The sequence below is a fragment of the Heptranchias perlo genome, chromosome 8 (assembly GCF_035084215.1).
Source record: "Heptranchias perlo isolate sHepPer1 chromosome 8, sHepPer1.hap1, whole genome shotgun sequence".
NCBI lineage: Eukaryota > Metazoa > Chordata > Chondrichthyes > Hexanchiformes > Hexanchidae > Heptranchias > Heptranchias perlo.
The window spans coordinates 75,807,293-75,829,901 of record NC_090332.1 but is presented as its reverse complement, the minus strand read 5'-3'; the positions used below and the strand labels follow the sequence as shown (position 1 = coordinate 75,829,901).

General features: G+C 45.2%; 1 protein-coding gene across 3 annotated transcripts in view; it reads right to left on the bottom strand.

The window, feature by feature from the left end:
* The window catches only part of akap12b (A kinase (PRKA) anchor protein 12b), a 29,455-nt gene extending 10,731 nt beyond the window's left edge, over positions 1 to 18,724 (bottom strand). The window contains exon 1 of one of the 3 annotated variants that reach the window (XM_067989359.1): positions 18,641 to 18,724. Coding sequence is in view for 1 of the 3 variants with exons in the window: in XM_067989357.1 (XP_067845458.1) it covers positions 13,326 to 13,350 (25 nt within the window). In the remaining 2 variants the exon portion in view is untranslated. Of the gene's footprint in view, positions 1 to 13,325; positions 13,546 to 13,570; positions 13,675 to 18,640 lie in introns of those variants that run through there. The other 2 variants (XM_067989360.1, XM_067989357.1) reach the window with 2 other exon arrangements.
* Between the last annotated feature and the right edge of the window lie 3,885 nt (positions 18,725 to 22,609).

Below are 22,609 nucleotides of genomic sequence, written 5' to 3'. Positions count from 1 at the left end.
CCCACACAAAGTCCTGCTCCTCAATTACTTCAATCCTTGCCCACCTCCAATGGCACCCTATCTCCCAGCACAGCGATTTCAAAATCCTTATCCTCTTCCCCCTCCAGCCCTATATACCTCCGCTCTTCCAACGCTGGTCCCACCTCCCTCCACTCTACCAGATCCTTCAATCATCAAGAGCACTCAAACTCAATCCCTTTACCTTGCTACACATCAATACCTTCAATCACCTGCTTCAAAGCCACTTCTAAAAGCACCTTCTCATTCATACTCCAGCTTAGGTCTCGCCCAACTGAAGCATCTTGGGATGTTTTGCTACATTAAAAAGGTGCTATATAAACTCAAGTTACAGTCATTGTGGTTTGTCAGCAATAGCCCCTCGAGAGTACCACTGATTTACAGGCATTGCTGCACTTTTATTATATAGAAAACCAATCTAATTCCACAGCACGAAGCCCACAATCCAGCAACAACTTGCATTTAGCGCTTTTAATGTAAAGAAACATCCCAAGGTACTTCACAAAGGGGTTACCAGACAATAAATCGATGCCAAGCCAAAGGAGATATTAGGAGGGGTGACTAAAAGCATTTAAAGAGGTGGGTTTGGGGAGGGAATTTCAGAGCTTAGGGCCTAGACGTTTGAAGGCACAGTCACCAATGGTGGGGCAAAGGGAATGGGGAGTGGGGAGTGCAGAGAGTTGAAGGAAGAGTTATTGTTGGGTTGTAGGACTGGGGTGAGGGAGGGGCGAGGACACAAAGGGATTTCACAACATGTGCAAGCTATGCCTGCACGTAAATTCTGCTGTTAGCTGGGCCAATCGGCAATATTATCCAGCAACATTTACAAGGCTCATTAATAATGTGGGATTGAGCACAGTACATTGTAGTCTCTTCCATTTTCAGTAGAAAGAACAGGCTAGACAGAAACACGGCCTCCTGTTGATCACTTAACATAGATGACATTGAGCATTTACTGCATACATAAATACATCAATTTTACTCGTACAAAAGTCACCTTATCTCATTACCATTTAACCCGAACATCTGACCTAGATGGCGGCAAAAAGCACGGGAGAAAGGAAACACTGTCTACAATTTAGGAGCAATGGGAGAGGCAAGGGTTTAGCAGTGCAGATGCTGCGAGTCAGAGAGACATACACATGGGAGCGAGTGCAGGAGAGCACACACTTTGGGAGAAAGCACAAGTGAAGTGCAGGATGCTCAAGATCGATGACGTTAGCTTTGCAGGTTAATAGATCCACAACTAGTGGGTATAGAAGAGGCTCTGGACACCTTTTTGGGTTGGGCCCCAAGTGTAATTGAGACACTCCACCCTTAGTGAAGAGTCAGCACTCAAACCCTCCAGTTATACATTGCCTGCTTCTGCAAAGGGCACAATGCATTTTGGACCAAAAAGTCAGGTGCCAAATTGTCTAGTGTTGGACAACTCCAGAAATAGAACAGGCCCCTGTACCTCCATACCTGCTACAGTCTCTCGTACAGAGATGCCAATTTTAATCCTGGACCGAAACATTCTTTACAAACACTATTTAAATTTTAAAACCCCAGTCACAATATATTAATGGCAAAAGGCTCCAAACTCTGCTTTGAGTTGGCATCCTGCTCACCTTCAGGGATCTCCCCAGCTACGATCGCAAGCTCATCTGACGAGCACTGCAACAGTGAGCAACACGCTGCAGCAATTCAAATCATCACAAGGCTTTCAGCGGGGTGCGCACCAGCTCTCAGTTCAGCTCGCAGGCTCTGCAATGCAGTCTTTCCCAAGCCACTAACTGCCAAGCTGTGTTAAAACGGTCCCTTTGATGTCGTCACAATCAAGGTCACGGATTAGGTTACAGAGAGGACCAAAATGTGGATCTTCAATTCATTTACGATGAAAAAGAATGCAGTCTGGGGCATTCTGAAAGGTGACCTTTGTTACAGTCTTTGTTTTGGGAGGGGGAGGGAGCATTTTAAAGCAGCATCAACCTTATCCTTCCCCAGTTTGAGTAATTTAAAGAGACATGCAGGCTTAACTTCAATGCACTGGAAGGAAAGGCTTCCGAAAACAGTGCTACTGTTCAGTTTTATTCATGCAATTTCTCGTAAAGCTTTTGTTGACTTTCACCCAAAGGACGCACGTTACAAGTCGAACACTGGGGTACCCCAGTCATAGGTGCTGAGGTTTTGATCTATTCTGAGCATAGAGAAATCCCTCTAATCCCACACGAGAGACGGGGAAGATGCATTCGGGTTTGGTTCAGTTGTAGCAAGGGGACGCGGTCTAACTGCTCCTGCTCCGTGCAGTCAAGACACAGAGAAATGCCTCTTAAATGTGTGCCTCAGATTTCAGATCATTCACACACTCCCGACTCAAGGAATGACACTGAAAAAGACCACTAGCGCTCGAGAAGTGGATTCCGTGTCTGCAGCAACGCAGAGTCATCCAAAGGCAAGTTTTTATTCTCCCCCCTCGCCCCACTACTTGAATTGGAGGATTTAACCCCTTCCCCATCCAGAAAGACAGACTTACATTTATATAGCATCTTTCACAACCTCGACATCTCAAAGTGCTTTACAGCCAATTAAGTGGCTTTAAGTTTTGAAGTGTAGTCACTGTTGTAATGTAGGGAAACACAGCAGCCAATTTGCACACAGCAAGGTCCCACAAACAGCAATGTGATAATAACTAGAAAATGTTTTTTGAGTGACGTTGGATGAGGGATAAATATTGGCCAGGACACTGGGGAGAACTCCCTTGCTCCTCTTCGAAATAGTGTCAAGGGATCTTTTATGTCCACCTGAGGGGGCACCTCTGACATTGCAACACTCCCTCAGTACTGCACTGAAGTTTTAGCCTAGATTTTGTGCACAAGTCTCCGGAGGACGACTTGAATCCACAACCTTCTGACTTAGAGGAGAACGTGCTACCACTGAGCCACGGCTGACACTAATACAGATCCAGCAAAAAAAGTGCTTGAAGGGAAGATTCTGACAAAACGATACAATATTTGCACTTTAAAAATGAGATGATGTGGAGATGCCGGTGATGGACTGGGGTTGACAATTGTAAACAATTTTACAACACCAAGTTATAGTCCAGCAATTTTATTTTAAATTCACAAGCTTTCGGAGGCTTCCTCCTTCCTCAGGTGAACAAACGTTCCAACAAACGTTCACCTGAGGAAGGAGGAAGCCTCCGAAAGCTTGTGAATTTAAAATAAAATTGCTGGACTATAACTTGGTGTTGTAAAATTGTTTACAATTTAAAAATGAGAGACAGCAAACTACATGTTTGCACGAGTCAGCACTTTGTGCTTTATTGTCCAAAGTGTTCGTCCACACGACTGGAGAGAAATTCAAAGGAAACACTTTGAAAAAAAAGTATAGCACCCAACTGTTAAATTAACTGAAACTCTTTGAAAGGGAGGGCAGATTGTTTGTTCACATCACACACCTTCTGAAAAGAGGTCCTACGCTAATTAATGTTTGTTTTAAAAACATCACATGGGGCCTCAACAAAGACAGCACCCTACACTGGCAGTTCCTCTCAAATGCACGTTAAAGGTCGTTCTCCCAGCATGTCTGTGAGGCCCAGATTTCAGCCAGCGAGGCTGACACCAGGTTTTAAGTGATGTGTAATGGTGGGCTTCCCAGATTGGATTCCAACTGAGACTCACTCCTTTTATTTACAAAACGGGAGTCAGTCCTCACAGCCCACAATCCCATTGGTTGGGTATTCACCCTCCAAAACCAGGAACTCTTGGCTGAGCCTGATGTGACTTGGAGAGGGCACCATGTTTCATTGGTTTGGGGGGGGGGGGGGGAAAAGAGTCCTGTCTCATCCCTATTAAAAACCTCTTCAAATTATTTGACCCTTCCCAATTCCCAGTGGTGGTTTGGTTAACTGGTGAGGGTTGAACTCGGGATTTGGCCGACTTGGCAGGAGGGGAACCGAGCTGGGAATTGGGGAATGCCAACTTAACCCGATCCGAAGGCCAAGCCAGGAACCAGACTTGCAGACCCAACCTGGAAGTTGAAAACAGGCGAGGGGGGATCCTGGGAGTGACACAGACAGTCCCCCAGTATGTCAAAAACAACGCAGGAGAACATAAACACACATTACGAATCAATAGTGAGTGCTATGAAGGCTAAAAACAGTACAGAAAATTCTAGAAATGGACAAAAGACTTGTAGCTAAGTTGTCCCCCATGTTGGCTGACCTCAAAATGGTTGGGAGATGGTCACGACAACCCCCGCCCCCAAACTAGCTCCACGAACATTACTTCAATGCGTTAACTGAGCCCTGACGAGTTTGCATTTCTCAGGCTGGGATTTGCCAGAGTCACTCCCCAACAGAAGGACATCCAATCATCTTTGAAGCCCATCTTTTCTTGCAGCTCACTCACGCGACAGATCAACCTCGACAATAAATGGGACCAAACCAATCGGCTAATCCAACAAAATCTGCAGCCACTGATAAGGGAAGAGTGTCTCAGAACAACCCACTTTTACACAAATACATTGAGGCTACTACATGGAACAGGCCATTCAGCCCTACTAGTCCATGTCAGCGTTTACCCTCCACGCAAAAATACTTTTAATTACATTTATCCACCCTTTTACCAAATCCCTTCATCCACTGATCCAATTTAATCTTGAACGTTGAGCTAGTTTCTCCTGCCCTCTGTTCTAAATCTCATTTATGGCCCCATAACTACTGGGAACAGTCTGCTTCTATCTATCCCATCACATCCTTCTTTTTAGCACCTCATTTACCTGCACTTTTTCAATGCTTGTGTAATTATTTGTTCTATTTGTAAAGGGTTAATTGGCAAAGTGTTAACTGCTCGAGTCTCTCTCAGGGACAGGATGGGAAGAATCTTTGATTAGGAGATAAAAAAGAAACCACGGACCTTTTGCTATTCTGTGACCAACAACTTTATATAGGGCACTGAGCCATATTAGACCCACACAGCTTAGGGCCTAATGGTGGAGCGATGAAAATTGGGAATGGACAAGAGATCAGAGATCTTGGAGGGTTGTAGGGCGAGAGGGAGGAAGAGAGAGGGAGGGGAAGAGAGAGAGAGAGAGAGGGAGGGGAAGAGAGAGAGGGAGAGAGGGAGGGGAAGAGAGAGAGGGAGAGAGAGAGGGGAAGAGAGAGAGGGAGAGAGGGGAAGAGAGAGAGGGAGAGAGGGGAAGAGAGAGAGAGAGAGAGAGAGAGAGAGAGAGAGAGAGAGAGAGAGAGAAGGCGTTTGAACACAAGGATGAGAGTTTTTTTACAAATCAAGGTATTGCCAGACTGGGAGGCAATGTAGGTTAGCGAACACAGGGATGATGGGTGAGCGGAACGAGGTGATCAGTTAAACTTAGTGCCTGATTTACGTTATCTGCCCACTTTGAAGAAGTGGGCAGATAACGTAAATCTCTTTCCCCAACCCACAATTCCACCCCCCCCCCCCCCCCCTCTCTGGAAGATGTAGTTCAGTGAGCCTCCTGTCCAAACTTGTGCTGTTGGTTGAGCAAGGAGCAGCTTGGACAGAGTGGAAATAAAGTGAGGAGGAGCAGACAACACTTCATATCTGAGCTCCCAGATAAAGCCTGGGCACTTAGATGAGTGGCTCCCACGATCTGTACCTCAGCATGGAATGGGGGAGGGAGGACAAACAAAGGGAAAACTAAGCTGGCTTTTAAAAGCTACATTCCATTTTACAAGACACCAGCTGATTCCTTAACCACGCCACTCTGCACATTTTACAAAGTGCTTCAACAAATACAGGCCATATCCACTCCACTCTGGAGCAAGGTGTCCCTCGTTCATTCATTCCCTTTCTCCTGGGGTGTTTGAGGTTTTACTTTAGGTAGATCACTATCCCTCGAGAAGCAGACACTAACAGTAGATGGCGACATTGAACAATCAGAGAATTTGGGCTGTTGTTTGATCAAGGTGACTTTTGAAAAAGAGTTCAGGCTAAGTGCACGGGACCGACAATATTACAGTAAGAGCGCAAAATGATCCAAGATCAAATATCTCAGATCTTTGGTATTACACAGTCAAAACTGCAAGATAGACTGGCAATTTTTTTAAGCAACAATGGACTATGTATGCACAATTTTGGGTGCGTTGCTTTCCTTTTTGGTGATGGGTGGAAGGAAGTAAGGTTAGAAACAATCGACCAGGTTGATTAAAAGCAAGTTTGGGGAGGAGGCGCACTGAGCTGCACCTTCTTGTTGAAAAAAAAGTGGGTTGGGGGAAGAGAGTGAAAACACAATCCAGGTCTCCAAAATGGCCAGATAACGTCAATCAGGCACCAAGTTTAACTGATCACAATAGAAAGTGATTTATAATAGAAGGCCAGTGCATTCAACAGATTCTATGGAACCTCTTTGTACCTGTAATCGAAGATATGCTAATTAACCCCTATACAAAATACTTATTGGATGCTAATTGTGTACAAGTAAATGAGGAGACAAGACACTCCCTGGGACTCTGATGTATCTGTGCAACACCAGAGAAAGATCTGTGAAATCAGAGTGGAATCATATTCTGATATCACAGTGATCCATCAGCCTTGGTCATTGGAAGGTTCCTCTTTCTCTCTCTGGCTCCAAGCGTTGGTGAACAACCATCTTCTGGGCAACGGTCCTCAGCTGATGGTGTAAACCAATTGAAGGCAGCAACCACCAGTGACAGAGCACAGTATAAACTGCATAAAAGGCATCGAGGAGGTCTTTGTAAATTCAATGCTGAACATGACCAACCAATGCAGAGTAGCAATCAACAAAACCAATAGGATGTTGAACTACAAGAGTCAAAATGTCAGAGGAAGCACTGATCGAACTTTACATTGCTCAGGTCAGACTGCATCTTGAGCACTGCGTCCAGTTCTAGTCACAAAGGAATGAAAGACAATCAACCACTAGGAGACAATGCAGAGAAGAGCCACAAGACTGATCCCCTAATGTCAGGGGTCTGAGTTGTGAGGAAAGACTGGAGAGTTTTGGGCTTCTCAGCCTGGAGAGGAGGCATCTAAGAAGTGATCTTACAGAGGGATACAAGATACTTAAGGGTATAGAAAAAGTTAATCTGGAATATTACTTTAAATTAAATTGCGGGAGTAGAACAAGTACACAGGTTCAAACTAGTAACAGGCCATTTTAGGACTGATATCAGGAAATTCTTCTTCAGAGAGTGATCAATATAGAATTGTACAGCACAGGTGGTGGCCATTCGGTCCATCCTGTGTGTGCTGACTCTTTGAAAGAGCTATCCAATTAGTCCCACTCCCCGCTCTTTCCCCATAGCCCTTCTATTATATTCTTTTCAAGTATATATCCAATTCTCTTTTGAAAGTTACTATTGAATCTGCTTCCACAACTCTTTTCAGGCAGTGCATTCCAGATCATAACTTGCTGCTTAAAAAAAAAATCCTCATTTCCCCCCCCACCCCGGATTCTTTGCCAATTATATTAAATCGGTGTCCTCTGATTACTGACCCTCCTGCCAGTGGAAACAGTTTTTCTTTATCTTCTCTATCAAAACCCTGTGTAATTTTGAACACGTCTATCAAATCTCCCCTTGACCGTCTCTGCTCTAAGGAAAACAATCCCAGCCTCTCAGTCTCTCCACATAACTGAAGTCCCTCATCTCTGGTGCCATTCTGGCAAATCTCATGTGAATAAAACATGAGGAATAAATGCCCAGATAGAGAATTGGAGGCAAAACTCAAATCATTTAAGAAACAATTAGATGGAAGCTACAATGGGGTAGGATCTCTTTGGACAGATGAATCAAGATGGACCAAATGACCTGCCTCATCCATAATTATCCATGCTCTTGTGGTAGCCCAGTGCAAAGCATGTGGGATGCCAGGGGTGGAGCGGAGGTGGTAAGCATGGTGCTGGTCACACCAGGTGTACGGGCGCTCAGACATCCACTGACTGCACCCTGGTCACCAGCTATCCGGACTGGGAGAGGAGAGCGTGGAGATGGCTCAGTGCAGACATGCACAGGTTGATCAAAGGAGCTAAGTCCTATGATAACAGGATCATGACAACACGACAGATGGTTCTGGAAATGATAAGCCACAAACCTGTACATAGTTGGTCTCAGACTGTCGTTCAGCACTGGACATACGATGCAACAACCTGCATGTGTGAAGAATCACACTGCTCCTTCACTCCAAATATCAACAACTTCAACTAACCGGACCAGCATACCGCAGCTGGCAGATTGGCAACAAGAGTAAATATTTGAGTGCTGCATTAGTGAGCACAAAAACACAATGGATAGTCAAAAAAAAAAATCTGGAAATAAAAAGCTAGTATCAGGAAAAGTGACCATGGTCAGTTTGTCGTTAAAACCCAACTGGTTCACTAATATCCTTTAAGGAAGGAAACTTGCTGTGCTTACCCGGTCTGGCCTACGTGACTCCAGTCCCACACCAATGTGGCTGACTCTTTGGCGCCCTCTGAAGTGGCTTAGCAAGCCATTCTGTTGTATCAAACCACAACAGTAAAGCCCACCATCATCTTCTCAAGGCAACTAGAGATGGGTAATAAATGCCATCCTTGCCAGCGACACCCACATCCTGAGAACGAATGTTTTTAAAAAACCTCCCCCGCCTGAGTAAAGAATTAAAGAATGGGCCCAGCATGGTGTGCACTGAATGAAACCAGACTGCCTGAAGGACATCAGACAAAAGTTAGGTCAGGACACATCTTCTGTGGACAAAGCTAGCTTACTGAAGGGCCATACATTGCTAGTGTGGGTTTTACAATCCATGGTGCATCATTGCAGAGCATATTCAAAGGCATATGAAAATGCAAGTGCCACCACAGGGCAAACACTTTGCTACACAATGCCCAAGAACTAATGACCAGTAATATAATGAATGAAGAGTTCTATATCTTTCTAAAGGTCATGAGCAGTTTCAAGGAGAGCTGGCCATGACAATTGCACATAGCATGGAATAAATCGTCACAATGGCATGCACAAGAGGAATAGCAATGGAATTTTCTGCTCAACAAATGCTTGGCAGGCAAAGTAGTCATTACAAAACAGCCTTTTTGCCAATTGGACAAGTGCAAGATGCCTTGATTGTGTTTACACTCAAAGAAGTGGCATCTTAACTAGGTCAGAGGTCAGTGACGATATGCACACAGCAACAAAGTCGCGAGCTTAAATTATGATGCAAACTTTTGCATCAACTGTATTAACATGGATTTATGGACAAAATTGGAGATTTGAATCCCAAAAACCCTGGTAAAAATTCCACACAATAGAAATGGAATTTAACTTATTTATTAATCATAAATCAGTGGCCTTAACCGCAAGACAAAACCCAAATTGTTGCTCAGTCAGCCTCACTGATTTACAGCAGCACCTAAACAATCTGACGTCAAGCCGATTAAATGGAGGGAAAATTTGGAAAACAGCCCCACAGACCAGCAATGGGAAGCATTTAAATTGAAGACAGAAAGGGTACAATTCGAGCATATTTCAATAAGAGAAAAAAAGGGCCTTAAAAAGGCTTTCTGAAGGCAAAGCTGGGGTAGAGCCACACAGATGGGGGAGTCAAGTCTGCAGTAGAGAGAGAGAGAGAGAGAGAGAGAGAGAGGGAGAGATTGGCCGAGATATAAGACATTACCTCAGCTTCCATACAGGAGACAATTACAATGGGCAATCCAGGTTATTAGAGTGCAGGAGGGGTGAGAAAGACAGAAAAAAGCAAAAAAAGACACAAATGAATTGACTACTTGCCAACTGACCTCGATGTGGAGTCATGGCACTAACAACTGAACTAAACAAGGAGGTCCAGGATTTCAGAGCACAGCTCTCCAAGCACCCCAACTTTAGACGTTAGTTTTGTTCTCTCTGGTTGAAGTTCACTTGTGCTAGTAACTGTATCTAATATTTTATAAAATGAAAGCAGGTTTCAATCTATGCTTCCAGCCAGCGTTCACTGAAACAAGACCTTGCATTTATATAGCGCCTTTCACATCCTCAGACATTTCAAAACGTTTTACAGCCAATACTTTTGAAGCGTAGTGACTGTTGTAATGGAGGAAATGCAGCAGCCAATTTGCACATAAAAGGTCTCACAGACAGCAATGCGATAATAACCAGATAATCTGTTTTAGGTGTTGGTTGCAGGATAAATATTGGCCAGGACACTGGGGAGAACCAAATAGACACCTTGGTCGTTGTCAGCCGTGGCTCAGTGGGTAGCACTCTCGCATGAGTCAGAAGATTATGGGTTCAAGCTTCATTCCAGAGACTTGTGCACATGATCCAGGCTGACACTAGAGTGCAGTACTAAGGGAGTGCTGCACTGTCGGATGAGAAGTCAAATTGAAGCCCCGTCTGCCCTCTTAGGCAGATGTAAAATGGCATTATTTGGAGAGCAGGGAGTTCTTCCCGGTGTCCTGGCCAATATTATCCATCAACCAAAATCACAAACAGATTAACGGGTCATTCATTGATTTGCTCTCTGGTACCTCTCTGCATGCAAATTAGCTGTCACGTCTGCCTACAAAAACTCCAATCTATTCTCTTATACATACACACTCTAAGCTTACCATACTACTGCTGATTGTCAATCTGTCCAACACAAATAGGGTGGATTCTATAGCACCAGGTGCGGAAACAAACAACTGCTTCAAGTAGAATGACACTGAAATTGCAACTCTGACATGAACATACAAATTAAGAGCAGGAGTAGGCCATTCGGCCCTTCAAGCCTGCTCTGCCATTTGATAAGATCATGGCTGATCTGATTGCGACCTCAACCCTACTTTCCCATCTACCTACTATAACCTTTGACTCCCTTGTTAATCAGGAATCGATCTAACTCAGCCTTAAAAATATTCAATGACCACCGTTCTCTGGGGAAGGGAGTTCCACAGACTCATGACCCTCAGAAAAAATTTCTCCTCATCTCAGTTTTAAATGGGAGACCCCTTATTTTTAAACTGTGGTCCCTAGTTCTAGTCTCTCCCACAAGGGGAACATCCCCTCAGCATTTACCCCTTCTAGTCCCCTCAGGATCTTACATGTTTCAATAAGATCACCTCTCATTCTTCTAAACTCCAGTGTATACAGGCCCAACTTGTCCAACATTTCCTCATAAGATAGCCCCCTCATCCCAGGAATCAGTCACGTGAACTTTCTCTGAACCACCTCTAAAGCAATTATGTCCTTTCTTAAATAAGGAGACCAAAACTGCACACGGTATTCTAGATGTGGTCTCACCAATGCCCCGTACAACTGTAGCAAAACATCTTTTATATTCCATTCCCCTTGTAATAACTGACATTACATTTGTCTTCCTAATCACTTACTGTACCTGCATACTAACTTTTTGTGATTCATGTACTGGGACACCCAAATCCCTCTGTACCTCAGAGTTCTGCAATCTCTCTCCATTTAAATAATAAATTGCTTTTCTATTCCTCCTGCCAAAGTGGACAAGTTCACATTTTCCCACATTATACATCCAATGTAAGGAATCTTACATTGGTGACGAAGGAGAAAGCCTCCGAAAGTTTGTGATTTTCAAATAAAACTGTTGGGACTATAACCTGGTGTTGTAAGATTCCTTACGTTTGTCCACCCCAGTCCATCACCGGCATCTCCACATCATTATACATCCAGTCTGTGTTGGTGTTTATCCTCCACGAGTAGTATCCTAATCCCATGTACCCGCCCTGTTCCCTTATCCCCTTTCCTTCAACCACCTATCTAACTTCTTAAATATTGACATAGGCTCTGTCTCCCCAAGTCCAAGTGCGGTTCTAGACCGCCCGTATTATACACAACCTCGGCAGAACAGGTTTGAGGGGTTGAATGGCCTAATCCTGTTCTTAGATACCAACTCACTGTTGAAAGTCAACTGTTGGATATATTGAAATCAGAGTCCTATTTTGGATCATAAGAGCTAAATGAAACTGCAATCTTCAGCTCAAGGTGTGAGCAGAGTTCCAATTCAGTGAAATCTGGTACAAGACAAAAAAAATACAAAACAAAATTCAGCAGCTAGCAATGTAGGATTTTGTTTAAAAACACAAACCCAACTTTCATTATGTAGCATGGGATAATTTGCAGCAAGATATCGATTGTATATATTAAACAAAAGTCAAGGCAGCTGCAGTTAATCAGTGAACTTGCAGAAACATCTGAGCAAACAGTCTTAGTCCCAGTGTGACAGCTGCAGATTCCACACACTCCACCCAAGGTTGTCGAAATGACAGACACTTGCAGGATTCAAGCATTCATTCCACCCTGAACCCATTGTACTGCGTTCCTGTAGGGCTCGGAGCTTTCAACCTCAGATGCCGTTAGATCAGCTCCACGAGCTCCTATTCCTCCAACGGTTCAAACATACGTGCAGGCCCAATCTATTTTCCAACTTGAACGCCGCCATGGTCAGTATCTCCTCCCTGTGGGACGTTTAGCTCTCCACCAAATCATTTTTCAACAATTGTTCTTCCAGAGGTTTGTGATGAGTCACAGTGCAGCATCCAGTGACAGTCTAACTGACAACCCCCACTTTTGGGGGTGGGGGGTGGGGGGGCAGGAAGAGGGGGACAGAAAAAGAACGAAGAAGGAGGACATCCCACCCCCACACTGCTGCCACTGGTCGCCCAACACGCCCATCCTCGCTGCGCCCCAGCCTTCCTTTTGTTACCCTATTGGATGATTCTTTGCCGTCAAACAGCCTTTTCTCATCGCCAATATTTTTTTTAAACAACTGAACACTTGTTTTAAAGAAAATGGAAAAAACCTCACCATTTATTAAACACCCCGATTATTCTCCCGTTAGTTGCTCGCAGCAAGTATCCAGGAAATTCATTCATTCCTGGAGACTCAAGGACAATCGGAGGGTTGATGGCCCGACTGGTGCAGTGTAATAAATTCATCACATTTAACTCATTACACTGACCTGTCCTTAAGGATTACGACCAAAACATCAACTTCTCCCAAACTGACTGGTGTATTTTCAGGTTGTATTCCCGCTATCCCAGCATTTGCAGTTTAAAATCTCTAAAATCAACGATCCAACGTAACATTTATAAAGGCTGCATTATTCACCTCAAGTTTCTATTTTATTCAGGTACTGGAACGAACAAAACCACTGCTAACAACTTATCACAAAGAGCAACGCGAGTCAAACAAAAGCCAAGCAAACCGACCTAGCCACACCCACCCCATTGAACCTTCCCAGAACAATGCCAGAGAGAATACAGCCTGACAAAGACACGCAAATGTTAAAAGGAACTAGGAGTGGAAAAAAAACCACAACTGGGTTTACAAGCGACCTTACCCGTGGCTGTTATTGCACCTGGCATTCTCCAGCTCCAAGTGTGAAAGAAAACAGGCTTTACATCAGAGACTAGAGAGAGGGAGAGAGAAAGAGAGGTTGAGGGGGGGGGCGGGGGGGGGGGGGGGTGGAGGAGGGAGGGAGAGAGAGCGAGCGCGCGAGAACGAGAACACAGCTGACTGCTGAGCACCCAGGTTAATGTTATCTAGTCCAGTTAATTAAAACCCAATCGATTTGTGTTCCCTCACCATCCCCAGCCTGGATCCAGAAGCGAGGCAAACTGAATGCACATTTCAACAGTCTCCTGCAGTGCGATGGATATGCTCTCTCTCTCTCTCTCTCTCTCCCCTCCCAGCTGTCGACTGGCAGCCTGCTCTAATGAGAGAGAAATCTCAGGGGGGGATTCGAACCACATTCCTGCATCTTTGGCAGGCGGAGAGGGAGGGAAGAAGAAGAAGAAAAAAAGTGACAGCGAGTCACGTGATCTGTTTGGGGATCTTCCCAGGACGACCAGCCCAATCACAAGACACCAGCTGTTGAAAGTCTACGTATATGGAGCAAAACTTGGCTTTTCCCACCAGAAAAGAAAATTCCTAGAATTTTGCTCTTGAGACACAATTGCGCAGAGAACTGAAGTGAGCATGTTTCATCGTTAAAACAGTCCTAAAATATCTCACGTTTTATTGGTAATTTTCTTCCTTCCTGGAAGTAACATATCCACATCCCTTTTTGCACGTGAACCCACCCACACCAGAGGGCAAGAACCATGACTTAGTCTTTCCTGTTCCCCATTTCAAGATAGAGGCCACATGGTTAACCCCCACCCAACCCAGACTGGGGAGTGAACCCTCCGCCACACTGGCCAGCATGGCTCAGTTGGATAAAAGCACCGAGCCCTCAGGACAGCCAAAGGGTGTCGAACTGGTTGAAGGTCAGGTCAGACGCTAGCTCCTGCATTCAGTTCTGGGCACCGCACCTTAGGAAGGATATATTAGCCCTGGAGGGGGTGCAGTGTAGATTCACCAGAATGATACCAGGGCTAAAAGGGTTAAATTATGAGGACAGGTTGCATAGACTAGGCTTGTATTCCCTTGGCTATAGAAGATTAGAGGGTGATCTAATTGAGATGTTTAAAATGATTAAAGGATTTGATGAAACTATTTCCTCTGGTGGGGGAGTCAAGAACAAGGGGGCATAACCTTAAAATTAGAGCCAGGCCATTCAGGGGTGATGTCAGAAAGCACTTCTTCACACAAAAGGGTAGTGAAAATCTGGAAATCCCCCCCATCCCCCACCCCCCAAAAAGCTGTTGAGGCTGGGGGTCAATTGAAAATTTCAAAACTGAGATTGATAGGTTTTTTTTGTTAGGTAAGGGTATAGGAACCAAGGTGGGTGAATGGAGTTCAGGTACAGATCGGCCATGATCTAATTGAATGGCAGAACTGGCTCAAGGGGCAGAATGGCCTACTCCTATGTCGGCCTACTACTGGAGCTTCTACTGTCAACTCTACCCACTAACGCCACTCAGCCGCCAACACCACAAATCCTTCCCCCTGGGACTTGGTAATCGGCCATCAGATTATCTGTGACCCCCACCAAGGAAGCTGAGCCACCCAAGGGGGTCAAGCACGTTGACCACACCATGCAATAACACCAAGCACGGAAGACACACAAACCCTCAACTTCCAAGAACCAAGGCCCACAGAATCCAATAACTGAAGCGAAAGAGGACACCAAAATACTGTCATTTGCCCCTGCTGACTCACACTATGGACAGTCCACCCTCCCCTCATGCTATGTCCAAGTGCAGAATGTTTACTCCCAGTTGACCACCTACAAGTCCACGGGGCACAGTGGAGGAAAGCAGCAATATAAAAGGCGGGGTGGGGGTGGGGAAACATCGCAGGCTCCAACCCTTTACTGATGTGGGTGCACTGGTGATATCTCTACCACAGTCCTCAACATAAAAGGCGCACGCTCTAATTCAGCTACTTAAATAGACATGAAATACTGAATTACACAAGTTTCAGTATGTCAGTCAAAAACAGTGCAGGAAAAATAATTCGCATTTACAGTGCCTTTCACAACCTCAAGATGTCCCAATGCGCTTTACAGCCAAAAAAAAAAGTACTTTAGAAGTATAGTCACTGTTGTAATGTAGGGAAATGCAGCAGCCAATTCCCAGACAGAAAGGTCCCACAAACAGCAATATGAGAGTGACCAGATTATCTGATTTAGTGATGTTGGTTGGAGGATTAATATTGGCCAGGACACCAGGGGGAATGCCTCTGCTCTTCTTCAAATAGTGCCATGGGATCTTTTATGTCCACTCTCTCAGTGATCAGCTGGTCAGCCTAGATTTTGTGCTCAAGCCTCTGCAGTGGGGCTTGAACCCGCGACCTGGAGAGTCAGGTGAATGTGCTTTTTTATTTATTCGTTCATGGGATGTGGGCGTCACTGGCAAGGCCAACATTTATTGCTCATTCCTAATTGTCCTCGAGAAGGTGGTGGTGAGCAGCTTTCTTGAACCGCTGTAGTCCATGTGGTGAAGGTTCTCCCAGTGCTGTTTGGTAGGGAGTTCCAGGATTCTGACTCAGCGACGATGAAGGAACGGTGATATATTTTCCCAAGTCATGATGGTGTGCGACTTGGAGGGGAACGTGCAGGTGGTGTTGTTCCCATGTGCCTGCTGCCCTTGTCCTTCTAGGTGGTAGAGGTCGCGGGTTTGGGACGTACTGTCGAAGAAGCCTTGGCGAGTTGCTGCAGTGCATCCTGTGGATGGTACACACTGCAGCCATAGTGCGCCGGTGAAGGGAGTGAATGTTTAGGGTGGTAGATGGGATGCCAATCAAGCGCACTGCTTTGTCCCGGATGGTGTTGAACTTCGAGTGTTGTTGGAGCTGCACTCATCCAGGCAAGTGGAGAGTATTCCATCACACTCCTGACTTGTGCCTTGCAGATGGTGGAAAGGCTTTGGGGAGTCAGGTGGTGAGTCCCTCACTACCGAATACCCAGCCTCTGACCTGCTCTTGTAGTCATAGTATTTATGGGGCTGGCCCAGTTAAGTTTTTGGTCAATGGTGACCCCTAGGATGTTGATGGTGGGGGATTCAGCAATGGTAATGCCATTGAATGTCAAGGGGAGGTGATTAGACTCTCTTGTTGGAGATGGTCACTTGCCTGGCACGAATGTTACTTGCCCTTATCAGCCCAAGCCTAGATGTTGTCCAAGTCTTGCTGCATGTGGGCATAGACTGCTTCATTATCTGAGGAGTTGCAAATACAACCATCAGCGAACATCCCTATTTCTGACCTTTTGATGAAGGGAAAGTCATTGATGAAGCAGCTGAAGATGGTTGGGCCTCAGACACTGCCCTGAGGAACTCCTGCAGCAATGTCCTGGGGCTGAGATGATTGGCCTCCAAATACTACCATCTTCCTTTGTGCTAGGTATAACTCCAGTCATGGAAGAGATTTCCCACTGACTTCAATTTTACTGGGGCTCCTTGGTGCCACACTCGGTCAAATGCTGCCTTGATGTCAAGGGCAGTCACTCTCACCTCACTTCTGGAATTCAGCTCTTTTGTCCATGTTTGGACCAAGGCTGTAATGAGATCTGGAGCCAAGTGGTCCAAACTGAGCATCGGTGAGCAGGTTATTGGTGAGTAAGTGCCGCTTGATAGTGCTGTCAACGACACCTTCCATTGCTTTGCTGATGATTGAGAGTAGACTGATGGGGCCATAATTGGCCGGATTGGATTTGTCCTGCTTTGTGGACAGGACATACCTGGGCACTTTTCCACATTGTCAGGTAGATGCCAGCGTTGTAGCTGTACTGGAGCAGCTCGGCTAGAGGTGCAGCTAGTTCTGGAGCATAAGTGTACAGCCGGGATGTTGTCGGGGCCCATAGCCTTTGCTGCATCTAGTGCACTCAGCCATTTCTTGATATCACATGGAGTGAATCAAATTGGCTGAAGACTGGCTTCTGTGATGGTGGGGATATCGGGAGGAGGCCAAGATGGATCATCCACTCGGCACTTCTGGCTGAAGATGGTTGCAAATGCTGTCAACCGACCTAAGGCGGACACAAAAAAGGACTAGCGAGCACATAATTACAACCCTAACAGATTGCCACGTGTCCATCTGGATAGAATTGAAGAAATCTATTGCAAGACAGTCTAATTTCAGAACACATCACCCAAACGCCACCCTCATATCACACTTACTGGGCCCACTGGTCCAGTGACTGAAGCAGCTGCTGGTGCTGGTTTCAGTGGCTGCAACCATTAAATAAGTACATTTGCCAGGATTCACCAAGACTTTCAAATGACTTTCCCTTCCTCAGCGAGGCTTGACAGATTTACTTACTGGCTACAGCCCGCTGCACTGGATCAACACATCAGGAACATCACCACCAGCATGGGCTTCAGTGCGACAGAAAAACAGCTTTAGTAAAGTTACAGCGAGTTCATTATGTGGGACTCGAATCAGTGTTGAGAGTCAAATTCCACGATTCAGTCTTAAGCGAAAACCACAGACAAAGACCACTAGACTAAAATGTAAGACTGCCAGCAAAAATACACAAAAAAGAGCAGACTTGTCTGAACAGCAGGCAAATTAATGGCTAGGCTTTAGTCAGCAACTGCAGATAGTCCAAATTTAAAGTGAACAACAAGGACCGTTTCCTGAATATTAAGATCAAGGTTTTTTGAAGATTTTAGATCTTCAGTATTAAAACACAATTTTTTTCTGTAAATCTTAATATACTAGTTTTTTTTTTAAATTGTTTGTGCTCAAGGGAGAGATGTTAGTGTCAGAGAATGGATGTCTTCCCATTTCTGGTGCCTGTTGTCAGCATCAAACACTCCCAGGGGTACGTCTAGCACAGGTTAGAGAGAGAAACCTCCCATTGCCCTGTCCAATCAAGCACTCCAAGGGCAGGTCCAGCATGAGTTAGATACAGAGTAAAACTCCCTCTACAATGTGCCTCAGACCCAACCTGAAGATCACCCCCTCCTGCATTAGTATGGCATTTTCTCCAACAACCATTAGGCCAGTTAGAGACATTGCCAATTAGTGCTAGTTTTATGCTGTTTGTCCATGCTCAGCAAGAACTGGATTGAGACTGCCAAACTCATTTCACACAGTGCCTGCACAGCCGGGAGGCAGAGGAGACTTTCATCCAGTCTGTGCTGGATTTGACCCCAGGTCTCAGAGGTGAAAGGTCTCACCCATTGTATCACCACCCAGCTACCTCTAATTTTCTAGTTTTATTGACATCTTTCGGCCACAACCCCAAACAAAATCCAACCCGCTCACCTTCTTCAGGAACACCCTCCTCCTGGAGCCCATTTAGCTGCTCCGATTTTCCATTGAATGCCTCTTGGTCCTCAGATTCTCCATGGATTCCTGAAATCTGGCCGTTTTTCTGAACAGGCTGTTGGAACAGGGGAAAGCTAATTTTACTTTAGCACGTTAAACGCATGCACATCTTCCCTCTTAATTCCTTTAAGCGAGAGCTGGACCTGTTTCTAGCTGAGGCGGAGATCACCTTGTACAAAAGAGGTAGGTACTGTATAGAATTATCAGGACCAGAGTGATCTCCTGGAATAGTTTCGATCGCCTAGCGGACTCAGAAATTCTCCAGATATTTTCCCCCTCAAATTGGCCCGGGTTTTTTAAAAATCTGTTTTCCACCTCTCCCAGGAGATCACGTGGTTTCAGGTGGGATGGGGAGTGTATATATTGTGATGCACAAGATAGGTGTGGTATAGGCTGGATGGACCAGAGGGTCTTTTCCTGCCAGTCATTGTAAAGAGGCACAGAACAAATCTTTTCTAGGACAACAATGCATTTAAATGTCAGATTCTACATTCCCAAGATTCTCAGCCCTTTTATACCCATTTTCACCTAGGGAGTCCGGCATCACAACGATGGGGGTTCTGATAGCGGAAACAGATTCTTCCCATTTACTCTGGCAGGTGGGTCAGTAACCAGAGGACACAGGTTTAAGATAACTGGCAAAAGAACCGGGGGAAAGTGAGAATTTTTTTTCAAAACGCAGCGAGTTGCTATGATCTGGAATGCACTGCCTGCAAAGGTGGTGGAAGCAGATTCAATAGAACTGTCAAAAAGGGAATTGGATAAATACTTGAAAAAGAAAAATTTACAGAGCTATGGGGAAATGAATGATACCGGGGCATAGAGGGTTAAATTACGAGAACAGGTTGCACAAATCTGAATTGTATTCCCTCCGGTATAGGAGATGGAGGGGTGATCTGATCAAGGTGTTTAAAATGTTAAAAGGATTTGACATGGAGTAGATAGAGAAATTATTTCCTCTGGTGGGGATCAAGAACGAGGGGACGTAATCTTAAAATTAGAACGAGACAATTTAGGAGGGAAATCAGAAAACACCTTTTCACACAAAAGGTAGTGGAAATCTGGAACACTCTCCCACAAAAGGCTGTCAAATTTTTGTTGGGTAAAAATATCAAATGATTTGGAGCTGCAGCAGGTAAATGGAGTTGAGGTACAGATCAGGCTCGAGGGGCTGAAAGGCCTACTGCTGTTCCTAAGTGAGCGGGGAAGTGGGACTAATTGGATAACTCTTTCAAAGAGTCAGCACAGGTACGATGGGCCGATTGGCCTCCTTCTGTACTTAAGACTCTAAATCAGATTCCTGTCAAACTGTGGCAGGCTCGGGAAATACCAGTGAAGCTCGGCCTACAAATTCCCCAACAGAAACCCAACCAGAACACCATAATGGAACTGGCTCCCCGGCACTGAATCTGACTTAATACAGCAAAACTAAAACGTAGCTCAGATTACACAAGCTCTTACCGCCTAATGTATTCCCACTGAATTTATATCTTTGATTTAAGGTATCAATGCAATATCAACTAGATACAAGCTTCTAAACTAAATAGATGGAGCTACACAAGTTGGGGCCTTATTTGCTCAAGGGCACGGCATTACTAGTTTGAATACTGCATACGGTTTCCTTTGTAAAAACCGTCACGAAGTTTGTCTCAGCAACCTTGCGCTACTGTCGTTCAAGCAACGCGATTAAAAGGGAACATCCGGCAGTACTTTAATTCTTGCAGCACAGGTCTCTCTCTCTCTCTCTCTCTCTCTATAGAAGAGGGTGAAAGATGATCCCTTTGAAGTGTTTCTATTAACAGAAACCCCTTTGTAGAGAGCCCACGACTCAAAACAGGAGGGGCAGGGCAGCAGCTGACTGAGTCGAGGCTCAAACATCCAGCCACAACATGAGCAACAGTCCTGAGAGTGTGGTAATGCCCGTTCTTTACATGGGTTTTAAGATAGAGCTAGCAAAGCCCTCAGGGGCCACTGGACTTTCAGTAGCTGAATCAAACAAGTGAAAGAATTTCCTTTTAAATGCAGAGATATCCAGACATTCGGACTCCTGATTATTGATAAGATTGGCATATTCACCATTTCCAGACTGCCTCCAAGGCACCCAAGACATCTACTCTCCTGCACTGATGTGTGACACATAACTGCTGAAAATCAGGTTTTATTCAATAACTGAGAAAGGCAGATGGACTGTAAAGGGATGGTCAATCTCTTACATGAGAGGGGTTAAGGCACAAATCACCGCACCTTTTGCGGAAAGACTGGATAAATATTTGAAGCAGAGGATGATCTTATTCTTATTAATTCTCGGGATGTGGGGAGACATTGTCAAGGCCAGCATTGATTGCCCATCCATGATTGCCCTGGATACAGAGTGGCTTGCTAGGCCACTTCAGAGAGCAGTTAAGAGTCAACCACGTTGGCGTGGGACTGGAGTCACGTATAGGCAGGTTTCCCTCCCTGAAGGACATTAATGAACCAGCTTGGTTTTTACAACAATCCAACAGCTTCATGGTCACTTTTACTGATACCAGATTTTTATTTCCAGATTCTGTAAACTGAATTCAAATTCTCAAATTGCCAGAGTGGGTTTTGAACTCGCTAACCCTTTCCCTATTCTCTGGATTATTAGTCCAGGCCTCTGGATTATTTGACGAGTCATGTAACCATTACACTACTGTTCCCATGATACAGGGCTACGGCGAGAGCACAGGATAGCGGGATTGGTTAGCTCTTGCAAAGAGTTGCCACAGGCACAATGGGCCGAATGGCCTCTTCCTGTGCTCTAAATGTCTGTTGTTCTATGGGAGATCTGCACAGGGCTAAAACAGAAACGTGACAAACATGGCGATTCCACCAACACGGAGATCTGCTCAAGAACTCCTCGTTTTAAACTGCATTAATGTACTGGTACCTGGAATTGGCCGCCCCTGCCCACCATGGCTCTCTGCCCACGAGCAAGCAGTCAAACATCAGACTACTCATACCTGCCAAACACCACCAGGCCTCACATTCAAAAAGTGAACCCAGTAATAAGGATAAAATCAGTTGAGGAGAACTGGGAGGCCAGGGATGGGGAAGAGGGGTGAGAGGCTGCAAAGTCAGTTGTAGAGTAAGAAAAATTAAGAGTGATCTTGAAATTAAAATTATGAAGATGTAAATCTGTACAATGATTGGCATTGAGTGGAGTTACGATAGGAAATTCCGATACCATCGCAGGAGCCAGCCATTCGGACCATCGATCCTAGCTCTTCAATTGGAGCTCAGCCGTAGCTCAGTGGTAGCACTTTTGCCTCCGAGTCAGAAGGCTGCGGTTTCAAGTCCCACTCCAGAGACTGGAGTACATAATCCAGGCCGACACTCCCAGTGCAGTACTGGGAGGGAATGCTGCACTGTCGGAGGTAATGTCTTTCGGATGAGACATTAAAACAGAGGTCCCACCTGCCCTCTCAGGTGGACGCAAAACATCCCACGGCACTATTTTGAAGAGCAGGGGAGTTCTCCCCAGTGTCCTGACCAACATTTTATCCCTCAACCAACATCACTAGAACAGATTATTGCGTCATTATCTCATTGCTGTTTGTGGGACTTTGTTGTGCTCAAATTGGCTGCTGCATTTCCTACAATGAAACAGTGACTACGCTTCAAAAAGTATTTCATTGGCTGTGAAGCACTTTGGGAGGTCCAGAGGTTGTGAAAGGCACTGTATAAATGCAAGTCTTTTTAATCCCATTCCCCTGTATCTTTTTATATTCCTTCTCAACTTCTTATCTACATCCATTTTAAATGTTAGTCTCTATCTCAGTAGCCCCTCGTGGTAAAGCATTCCCTGTTCCAATAACTTCCAAAATTTCAACTACCACCTTTGTTTTTCTATCGATAACCCCCAGCCTTTACCATTTGTCCTCA